The sequence below is a fragment of the Fusarium musae genome, chromosome 4 (assembly GCF_019915245.1).
Source record: "Fusarium musae strain F31 chromosome 4, whole genome shotgun sequence".
Lineage (NCBI taxonomy): Eukaryota > Fungi > Ascomycota > Sordariomycetes > Hypocreales > Nectriaceae > Fusarium > Fusarium musae.
The window spans coordinates 2,617,894-2,630,411 of NC_058390.1; the positions used below are offsets into that span (position 1 = coordinate 2,617,894).

Here is a 12,518-nt window from a genome sequence, read left to right on the forward strand (position 1 = left end):
TGAATCAGGTCACATATCAATTTTGTATAATAGCCAAGAATTTGGAAGCTATAATGAGCATTAGCAACAGTCATAGATGGAGGGAAAATGCCTTGGGACTGCACACGAATTTAGGGTGGAAATTATTGCATGCACCTATACTACACCTAGACATTCATTCTAATTCTATAGGTCACCCTTTCCCAATAATGTACTTCCTATCCTTCAGGTATGGTCTTTTGGCGATGTGCTAGGTCCAGCTTGGGCTTCGTCCTTGTTCTCCTCCTTGATTGTTTGACCCATAACACATTCCCTCTCGACGTACTGTCGAGGTTGCTGCGATGACTCGCTCGGCGTTCCCGCTGGATCGAGCATGTCCAGTTCCAAGTTATGAAATGTCTGTTCACTGCTTTGGTTGCTGCGACGAAGACGGCTTCCATGCTTTCTTAAGCTCCCTCGTCTGAAGAACCCAGATGCATTCTGTCGCATGTTATCAATATGATTTTCGAGTGCAACATCTAGAGCATCTAGACCTTGATCCAACGTATCACGATTGAGATGGACACCCGCATCGATGAGCTTATTCCTCCGTCGAATATCTTGCCACCTTGTCAGGTTACCCATTTCCAATACGTTCATTCGGCGGTTTTTGCCCATCGGGTTTCCTATCATTGTGGGCCGCCAGGCATGATCCTCTTCCATCAATGCCCGCAAGTCATTGGGCATGGAAGCTCGGCGCTTCGAAGACCTTCGACGTGCTTGGGTAATCCTCTCCATCTCTTCTGATTTCGAACGAGGTATGATGAGCACATTCTTGAACCGGATAAGAACAAGCAACAAGAGGACAGTCAACAAGAAGAGTATCGCGGCTACGACACTCGTGGCAACTTGTTGGCCAAGCTTCCGCGTTACATGACCGCCCAGCGCAGTTGAACCAGCCGCAAGTATGTATGAGAAGGATTGTATCATAGCGAATCCTGCTGTCACTCTCGGGAAAGAGGAGTAGTTGGTTCGACACTGGTCTTGACCTGTGGGATCACGGTGGAGACCAACCATTCCGGGAGATAGATCCGATGTATCGAAGGTTTCCATGATGAGACCGTTGCATTCTGAAATGGCGAGGCAGGATAGAAAACCTATACATAAGGCAAAAAAGGTTGGCACCCCAGGACTGATTGGTGGTCCTGACGAAACAGCAGCATAACAGGCGCCGCCAATCGGAAGGGCAATAGTAAAGACGGCCCGGCGGACTAGATGTGAAGACCACACTATCTTTTGGCCCAGAACATCCCGGTTGACTTTATTTTCTCTGTTGCGAGATCTTGAGAAGATGCTGACTTTTTGAAAAGGAATTGCAAGTAGAGCGCCGAGTGCAACGGCGGCGACATGAAGACCGACATATGGCGATCTGAGATGATAGAATCGAGATACGAGTGAGCCCAGCAGAATGATGACAAGAACGACTTGTGCATAAATCCAGGCGACATATATCGCTACAACCGCGAAGCCAGGTTGTTCGAGCATCTCCAAAGATAAACGAATGCCATGGTATGCTTCCTGTCCCCACCACTTTGGACCTGTCTTGACTCGATGCATCATCACTTCTCCTCGAGCCAGACGACGCGAGATGTCCCCTCCTGTTCGGACTTCTGCAATCGACCGTCGGAATGCAGATCGTCGGACCTCAGGGCAAATCACATTGAGAATCAAGACAACTGCAATCATCATAATGCTGATGTAAAATCCCCATGCTGGCGAATGCTTATCAATGATGGCTGCGCCAATGAGAAAACCAAGTCCAAGAGATCCAATCCAGCACCAGGTCCAGATACCGAGCCAAATGCCCATACCGCCACCATGTCTTCTTGCATCAAAATGATCGACAACCTCTTCATGGGGATGCTGACACATTAACGAAGCTCCAAAAAGGTCCGTCAGAACTGAGTGAAAGTTCATAGTTGCAAAACCCAAAGAGCCACCCATTAGGGTACGAGAGGCCAACAGCATTGCCCTCCAAGACGCAGTGTTGGTAAGCCTGGGGCTGCTGACTGCAATTGCCTGTGGAAAAAGAAGAGGCATTGCAATAATGAGACTTGACATTATATACGGCTTCCGACCGTGGAGTAGAGGTAATGGCCAGAGAAAGAAGGACGGAATAGCGAGGGCAAGGAAACAACCAGTGTTGCCGTGTACAGTGACATGTGATTGATCCACGATATAATACTGGATTGATGGGACTAGGCCTGTATAGATACCAAGTAGCACCCCGATGAGCGCTGTGCTCAAGCAGGCAGTAGAGGCTACAAATCGCTTGCGAACGGGTGACTAGTCTCTCGCAATCGGGTGCCTGATGTGCGACTTTGGAAGGTTGAAACCTTGCATGTCCCGTAGACTCACGTGCGATCGCTTTCGAAGATTGATGCCATGTTCGCCATGCAGCCTTCTCCCAGCAATGTTATGTTCTGGTAAAGCATCATGGCTGGTCCCGCTTCGAACGGCTGATGAAACGTTCACAGCTGCCGAGCGTTTGTGAGCTGTTGTTTGTCCTTTGACGTCCATTCCTCCAATATCAAGCAGGGCACTTGTGCTGCGGAGATCTTTCAGCATAAACGGCCTCCGTCTACGATCCATTTTGAACCCTTTGTTAGATTTCCAGGACTTTCTGCTGAGTGAAGAATGTCGTGAGGTGCCACTTTGTTGTCTTCGTTCAACCTGAGTCCTTGTTCGAAGCTCCTGATAGGTTCCGGAATAGCTCTCAACTACATCGGCCAGCCGCGGGCGTTTGGGTATGGCAGTGTAAGTGGCAGCACGTCTGCAGCCCGGTCTCGCTGTGTAGGCCACATCTACTCCATCTATAGGAAATGCTTCGACGTTTTCTTGGGAGATGATGCCCGTCGTCAAGTTTGATTCGTCCACAAAATCGGTGCCATGCTCATTCGGCACGGCAGGGTGGCTAGCATGAGCTGCGGCTTCCGAATGGTCCGCGACCTCCAGGGCGAGGGAGAGAGCTTCATCGAGGAGCCTCTCGAGATCGCCGAATGCACGCTTGATCAGTACCCCGTCAACTCCAGGATCAGACTTGCCAGATAGAGTCGACCAGGCAGACATTCTTCGCAGAGCCATGCTGCTTGGCAAAACAGGCTCTGATGGACGTCGATCATATGATCTGATTAGTTTGATTCCAGGCTGAGGCTCGGTAAGCTGTGAATCGTTTGACTTTTCTGTGCGCGATAGTCGCTTGAGCCATTGGCTTTTCCATAAACAGCTCATAATAGACCCCGAGGATTGACTTCGAACTGGTCTATTTATGTTTGTAGCTAATAAGCTCTGGTCTTCCAGCACAGATAACTCTGGACAATTCACGTCGGGAGAGCTGTTGTTTTGATCGTATAAGCCATGCAGTTCTGTGTCTGACGACGCCATATTGGGTAGGCATGTGCCTGTGTTGAGCGACGAGAAGGGTCTAGCATCCTGATCACCTACACTTGAAGCGTTCGAAAAGACCGCACATTTTCCTGGGGGATCTATCCTTTTATCTTTTGAAGCACTTCCGCCAGGACAGTTTATCCCTGTTTTCCCCCTTCCCTTAGTAGTTGACATCTTTAGACGATTTTTGTAATCGCTCAGAAGGAGGTCAAAGGTTGGGCGTAGTTTCACCGAAAGAGACTGTGACTTCTAGTCTTTGTTCGATAAGATACTCCTTGATCTACGCGAGTCCTGCTCCAAAGTTGATCGCTGACCGATCTCGCCTGGTGATGACTCTAAAGTTAGGCCATTATCGGCGCACAGAATCCCTGTAGTCCGTCGAACATCTTCAACTTCGTGATCATTCAGGCCCCCCACCGAAGATTCTAAAGGACTGTGCTGTATTGTCATCCCGCCTTGTGAAAAAGAAGTTTTGTGGTAAGGGGGGCCAGGTATAGCGCCCAATGTATTTGTTGTTTCTGCCGAGGGTGTGGATTGCCGAGTCTTCCCAAGAGGTGTCGGCTTATTTGTGCTAGAAACTTCTGAATCGGTTAATGGTGATTTCAGATGCCTAAGAGATGCCGAGTCATGGTTCGTTTTTAACTCTTTGATAGCCTCTGATCCCATATCCTCGCTTCTTGACATGTCCACGGATGCGCGTGAACTTGGAGGAGGGGTTTGATCGAAGTCGCAAACGTCAGTACCGATGTGATCATTAGAGTTCCCGTGAGGGAGAAAGGCCCGAGTGTGACCAATGAGGTTAGAAAACATGATGGATTTTCACGTATTGTGTGCTGTAGCAGACAACCGTATCGAATATTGGACGCTGGCGACGAGAGTGTATCGCGATGACGAGGGGATTTACGCCGTTGTGTATATGCTCTAATAGACGCTGTGTTGAGAAAGATTGACTCCGAGGAGTATTGTTGATGATTTTCTGAGCAGATGTGATACTGGATCAAGAGACTCGATCATCGAACACGAGGGCATTCCCAACAAGGTCTAGACAGAACACAGGAGGAGAATGAAGATGAAGACTAATGATTCTATCATGTATGTAGAGAAGTGGTTGCTAGGTCGCGAAAGACAGAAAAGGGAAAAGGGTGAGAGGAGAGGCCGTTGTTGATGGTGTTGAGGTTGAGTTATAAGTGGCAGCGCACGCACAGGCACGGCAAGGCCACTGACGGGTTGATGGCGGCAGACGGGATGTGCTAGTGCAGTTTCCTTTGCCAGTTTCGCCCAACCTGCCTTCCATTCACATCCCCCTTTCCCCGTTATCGTCATTATGCAGGAAGGAGCGATTGGATCAAGGGCAATATCTCGTTTCATGGCATCAGATACCTTAGGTAATAAAGTACAGTAATATTTCAGTTTGGGCCCGAGCTCATCATGACGACATGTTGATCTACCTATACTGTTAAGAAACCTGACTCGCGTGTAAGGCTGAACATGACATAGGTAGAGTCTGATGTGATCCAGGGCTGCAAATTAGTTAGTAATTAGTAATACTAATTACTAATTTTCTTTACTAATACTAACTAATTTTTTTTACTAATTACTAATTTACTAACTAAAAAGAATTTTTATTACTAATTACTAATACTAATTACTAAAAATTTTTTTAGTTTTAGTTAGTATTAGTAATTAATAATAAAAAAAGAGGTTTATTACTAATTTTTTAAAAGAATTTAAATTTTAAAAAAAATAAATAAATAAAAATTACTATATATATATTAATAAACTATATAAAAACTATATTTAAAAAAATATTTAATTACTTAATAAATATATAATTAATTAGTTAATAAATTATATAATTAAGTATTTAGTAAATTATATAATTAAGTATTTAATAAGTAATATAACTAAATACTTAATAAATTATATAGTTAAATACTTAATAAATTATATAATTATATACTTAATAAATTACATAATTAAATACTTAATAAATTATATATTTAAATAGTTAGTAAATTATATATTTAAGTATTTAAAGAATTAATAAATTATATATTTAAGTATTTAATAAATTATATATTTAAAGACTTTAAAAAATACTTTAAAAATTATAAAAAAAATATATTTAAAAAATACTATTAAAAGAAATTAAAATCTTTTAAAGTAATAGCTTTTTCCTCCTCTATATAGCTTGGATTATACTTATTAATAGCTCTTATAAATTGAAAATCGTTTAAAATAGACCTTATAATAGAAATCCTAGAATCTCTTAAATATTCCTCCCTAATATGCTTAATTATATCCTTATTAATAATATTTTTAATAATAAAATCATCTAGTAAATCTATAATAAAGTTAGTATTTATATATAATAAAAAAGGAATTTTTTTACTTATTATAGTCTTTATTAAAAGTTAAAATGTCTTTATAGTAATATATAAAGTATAGCTAATAAAGTCTTATAATAAGAATTATATAATATAATATTTATTTTTTAATATATTATATATAAAGTATTATATATAATACTAAAAAAAATATAATAACTTTAAAAGTAAGTTTTAAAGTTATATAGCACTATTATCTTTAACTTTATAATTTAATTAAATAAGTAGCTTTAATTTATAAGTATAAAAAGATATTTCCTCTAGCTTTAGTAAGCTAAATACCTTTTTTATTATTACCTAGTTAAAGTAATTAATATTAAAGATTTAACCTTAAAAGCTTAATTTTAAATAAGCTAAAAATTATAAAAACTAATATAAGATATAATACTATATAATTAATATTAATAATAACTATAACTATTTAATTAAGGCAGTTAATACCTATATATCTAGCCTTTTAACTAAAATCTATAGCTTTAAGCTTAATATTATATTAGTTTTTTAATCTTTTTTAAAATATTATAAAATTATAAGAAAATACTTATTATATATTAATAAATTATTAATAATATAGTAAGTTAATTTTATAATTTTTAATTACTAAATATAACTATTTAGTATTAATAAAAATAGAGCTAAAAATAAAGCCTTTAATAACTATATTATAAATTAGATATATATATTAAAAGACTTAATAAATTACCTAAAATAAGGTTAATATTTATTAAGGTAATAATAAGCTTTTATTAATAGTATTATATTAAATAATAATAATAGTTAATATTGGCTATAGTTTATAAAGTTAAAATATATAGTTATAGTAATTAAATTATAAATATAAATATTATATTATAAGAATTAAGGGCTATTATAATATAAAGGAAGGGAAGTAAAGGGAGAAAAAGGGGTAAAAAGGTAAATTAAAAAATAAAAGTTTTAGTATTAAGGGAAAAACTATAAATATTAGTAAGCTAAAGCTAGCTTAATAAGTTAGTAATAAATTAGATTAGGTTATAAGGTAATATAAAGTAATATAAGGAATATAAATTAAAGGTAAATATAGCTAATAAATACTTAGGTTATAGTCTTTATATATAATAGATAAAGTAATAATATAATAATTTAAATATTAGATTTTATAATAAAAAGGCTAGTATAAAGTCTTAAAAGCATTTTTATAATATAAATTAATATTTTTATTAAGAAAAATAAGTCTTATTAATATATTAGTATATAAAAATATAAAAAATAAAAATAAAAATAAATACTTACTTTTTTACTTTTTAAATTTTATATTATTATAATATTTTAACTAATTTAAATAATAAATAATCCTAAGCTAATTTAAATATTTAACTAGCTTAATAAAGGAAATATTAGTTTTTTTCTTATAATTATTAATAATAGCCTTTATAGTATTATCTAGCTTAGTCTAGCTAATAAAAAGACTATTATTTATATAATTAATAATAAATATAGTATTATTAAGGCTTATAGTAATAAAAATAGTACTTAGTAATTATATTTAATACTTAGTAATAAAGATAAGATTTTTCTTTAATTTAAAAAAACTAAAAACTAAGGTTTAAAAAGAAGGAAAAAGAGATATTTATAAAAAAGTAAAGGTTTTTTTATAAGATTCTTTTAATTTCTATATACTAACTAATATATATTATTTTTTTTTTTTTTTAGTTACTATTAGCTTTATTTAAGGCTATTAAGCTTTTAACTTTTTATATAATAGCTTAAATAGTAAGGCCCTTATAGTAGGCCAGAATTACAGAGCTTAAAATCAGTTAAGGTTTATCTGCCTTAAGTAGCATAACTGCTACCTTAACCAAGCAGCATAAGTACCGCCTGTAGGTCTATTACCCCTCAGCAGCTATATTAACCTTCTTCCTTTACCCTAGTTAAAAGATCTTCAATTAACCCTTATAATATACCAGGCCTAGTATACCTATTATAAAGTACATTCCCTAACCTAAATACCTGTTAGTTATAGTTACTAATATCTATTATAGCTACTAATATAATATTATAAAATAGCCTATAGCTATATAATCAGGCCTACTATATAACTTACTATAACCTTAATATAGCTATTAGGCCTATTATAAGGGTAGCTAATAAAAAAGAATATAAAAAGTTATATATAATAGTAACTACTATTAAGAAGAACTTCTTATTAAAGTACTAATTTAACTTTATTAAAATAGCTATCTTTAATTATAGCCTAATTAGGTTAATTTATTATATAAACCTTTATAACCTAATTAATATAACCTAAGTTAATAAGAAGCTATTAGCTCTTAAAGACCTAAAAAGATACTTAAAGGAAGGTCTTCCTTTTTAGTTAAACTAGGTAGCCTTCTTTACTGCCTTTATAGGCCTAAACTTAAATATATATAAAGAGTGGCTTCTTAATATAGCTAAAAGGGTTATTATAGTAAAGGGGGAGCTACTTTTAAATTAATAAGGGCAGTATATCTATATATAGAGTTCTAGGATAAAGGCAGGGTAATAGTAAAGTTTAAAGGTTTAAAGGAATAAGGTTAACTCTATTACTTTATATAAGTTAGTTAGTAAAAGTTAAATTAACTTAAAGTTAATAATAACTTTATTAATTAAATATATATACCTAGGTATATAACTAACTGCCTTTATATCTAAACTATAAATAAAGTGAAATTAATAATAAAATAGTAGTTAAACTGGGGCTAATATATATTATATTAATAATATACTTTTCTATTTTAAAAAGATAATTAATAATAAAATATATTATTAATATAGGATTTATAAGTAATAAAAGCTAGTAGAAATAGGTAGAAACTAATAGAAATAAAAAAAAATATATTATTAATATAAAATTTCTTAAAATTTCTTTAGAATTCTATAGATTTCTAGCTTACTAATATAATCTATTTTTAATATATTATATTATTAATATATATAATTACTAATATAGGATTTATAAGCTATAAAAACTTAAAGAAGCTTAAAGAAATTTAAGTATTTTTTATATAAAGAATAATCTTTCTTTTTTTTCCTTTTCTTTTACTAAATATTAAAGCATTACTATATTATATAAGCTATTTAATACCTATATATTATATTAACCTTTTACTTTTATATTATATATAATATAAAAACTATTTTTTTTATTATATTATATATAAAATTCTTAAAAATATTTAAAAAAAAATTACTATTTCTTTTACTTATTATATTATATAAAATCTATAAAAGCTTAAAAAAAAAACTACTATTTCCTTTACTTATTATACTATATAAAATCTATAAAAACTTAAAAAAAAACTACTATTTCCTTTACTTACTATATTATATAAAATCTATAAAAACTTAAAAAAAAACTACTATTTCCTTTACTTACTATACTATATAAAATCTATAAAAACTTAAAAAAAACTACTATTTCCTTTACTTATTATATAATATAAAATAGATAATAAACTAGAAAACTTTATACTTCTTTCTTTAAAAAATAGTGCTTTTATATTTAAATATAGATTATTTAATAGAGAATTATTACCTTATAATAAAGAAAAAGACTATAGAGAAGTTAAATTATAATATAATTTATATAAATATAATAAAATAGCTAAATAGCCTATTAATTTTAGTAATTTTACTTTTTATATTAAATATAAATATAAAGAAGCTTATATAAAAATAAAAAATAAAAATAATAATATAAATAATAATATAAATAATAATAATAATATAAATAGTAATAATACTTTAAATATATATTTAAATACTTCTATAAAAAAGAAAAAAAGTTTTATTTCTTTTAATATAGAAAAATATAAAGAATTAATTTTAAGATTTTTAATTTTTAATACCTTACCTTTTAATATAGTTAATAGTCCTTCTTTTAAAAATCTTTTAAAATATATAAAAGATAATTTACTTATTATAAATATAGATAATATTATAGAGTTTTTAAATTCTTTTTATATTATAAAATTTAATAAACTTAAAGCTTTATTAAATAATAATAATAGTAAATTTTCTTTAACTTTAAATAAATAAAAGTCTAGTAATAATAATAATTATTTAAAAATAACTATATATTTTTATAATAATAAGTTTATATTAAAAAGCTACTTAATAGGCTTTAAAATCTTAAATTCTTTTATTTCTTATAATAGTATTATTTTATATAATTATTTTAATAATTTATTAAAAGAATATAATATAAAGAAAAATATATTAATTATTACTAGAGATAATACTTTTACTATATCTTTTTTAATAGATTTAATTAAAGAAAATTATAATAATAAATATAATATAAATATAATAAATATAAAGTATTTTACCTATATCTTAAATTTAATAACTAATAACTTTTTATTTTATAGCCTTAACTTAATAATAATTAATAAATAAGACCTAGATATTTTAATAATAGCTATAAAAGTATTAACTATAAAATCTCTAGCTAGATTAAAATCTTAATAAACTTAATTAATAAGATTACCTTTAGGCTATAGTATCTTAAGTAACTCTAATTAAGATAAATATATTACCTAACTAGCTAAAAAGCTATAAAACTTAATTAATAAAGTCTATAACTCCCCTATAACCTTAACCTTTTCTAATCTATCTATTACTTAATAAAGTTATTATAATAATTATAAAATTATTAAGAAACTAACTAAACTTAAGTTATCTATAAGTTCTTTACCTTAATTATATTAAATTAATACTACTAACCTTAATTATAATTAAGATATTAAACCTAAATAGCCTATAACCTTAAACTATTAATTAATTAAATATATAATCTTTACCCTTACTTAACTATAGTTAAGAAATTAGTAATAATAATATTATAAACCTTATTTAAAATATAACCTTAAAAGCTAGAATATAGATATAGAAATTAGTAAAGAAAGTATCTATAATTAGCTATAATAATTAAATAGATAAGTAATTACTTAGCTTAATTAAATTTAAGTATAAAATACTTTATTACTTAGACTTTAATTTTAATACTATCTAAAGTTAATACTAAAATAAAATACTACTTTTAAGTATTAAGTAATAATATATTAATACTTTAAGCTTAATAATAGATTATTAAATTAATAAACTAAAAACCTATTATAACCTTTAAATTATAATAATTATTAATTTTATAAGTATAATCTTTATAAACCTAAAGATATACTTTCTATAAATAGTATTTAAAGTTTATATATAATAAAATTACTTAGAAAATTCTATTAAAGTTAATTATATAAAATAAAAAATTTAATATATAAAAAAGAGTTTAATTTAAAAGTTAAAAAAGCCCTTTAGTAAGTAAATAAAGCTATAGTTAATTAAATAGAATTTACTTAATTAAGTATATTTACCTTATAAAATAATAACTAATACTAAAGTAATAAATAGTAGTATTAATAGTAATTTAATAAAAGTAATAACTTTTTATATTATACTTTCTTTACTATTAATAATATTAATAAATTTAATAATAATATAAATAACTTATAAAAAGATAATAGTATTAATTTAGATTTATATAATATATATAAGCCTTTACCTATTACTATAAGGAATTTAATACTTGCATTTACTTATAATTACTATTTAAAGAATAATTTTAATAAATTAGTTAAAGAAAATAAATTAAAAAATAATACTAATTTAGGTCCTGAAAAGCTATTTAAAGATAACTTAATAAAGTAGCTTTTTACTTATAATATACTAGATAAAATAATATATTTTAAAGCTAAGATTAATTATATATTAAATTTAGCTAATAACTTACTTAATAAAGAAAAAACTAATTTAAATTTAAATACTTTTAATATAACTACTATAGAGTAGGAATATTTAACTATAATTAGAGATTTTTTAAAAGTTTTTAAAAAGCCTACTATTAAACTATAAGCTTATAATTATCTAACTATATTTTATATAATTCCTTATATTAATAGATTATTAAAATAGTTAAAAGAATTTAAATATAAATATAATAATAATCCTTTTCTTACTTTAGGCTTAGAAAAAGCTTATAATAAGTTATTAGATTATTATTCTATTAAAAATACTAATAATATAAATAATAATATAAATAATAATATAAATAAGATTAATATTTACTTATAGGAAGAAAGAATTCTATATAATATACCTATAATAGATTATTATAAAGCTAATAAAAATAAATTTCCAATTTTATATTTTATTTTTTAAGATTATTTAGCTATTCTAGCTACTTCTAGTCTTTCTAAATCTTAATTTAGTATAGCTAATAATATAATAATTAAAAATAGAAATAGTTTAAATCCTAATATTATTAAAAAATCTATTTTATTAAAAAGTTAAGATATAATTAAAGAAGAAAAAGAAGAAAATAAAAAGGAAGAAAAAAAAAATATATTTTTAAATAATTTAATAAATACAGATACTAGATCAGATATTTATAACTTAGATTAAACTATAATTATATTATTATATTATCCTTTTTTAACTAAATATTATTTATTTTAATTACTTTATAAAAGCTTTTAATTATATTTTTATATTTATATTTACTTATATTATACCTTTTTATAAATAAATAATATATATCTTTATAGTTTAAACTTTTTTTTATATAGTTTATTAATATATATATTTTATTTTATTAAAATACTTAAACTTAAGTATTTATTTTTATTTTAATATTTATTTTCTTTTTAATTTAAG

At 28.2% G+C, this 12,518-nt stretch overlaps 1 protein-coding gene across 1 annotated transcript; it reads right to left on the bottom strand.

The window, feature by feature from the left end:
- Positions 1-204: 204 nt before the first annotated feature.
- J7337_005729 (uncharacterized protein) lies at positions 205-3,102 on the bottom strand (the record flags this gene model as incomplete). The annotated part of the gene is made up of 2 exons (XM_044823403.1): positions 205-2,037; positions 2,377-3,102. 2 exons carry the CDS (start codon positions 3,100-3,102, stop codon positions 205-207), a joined length of 2,559 nt encoding a protein of 852 aa, XP_044681894.1.
- Between the last annotated feature and the right edge of the window lie 9,416 nt (positions 3,103-12,518).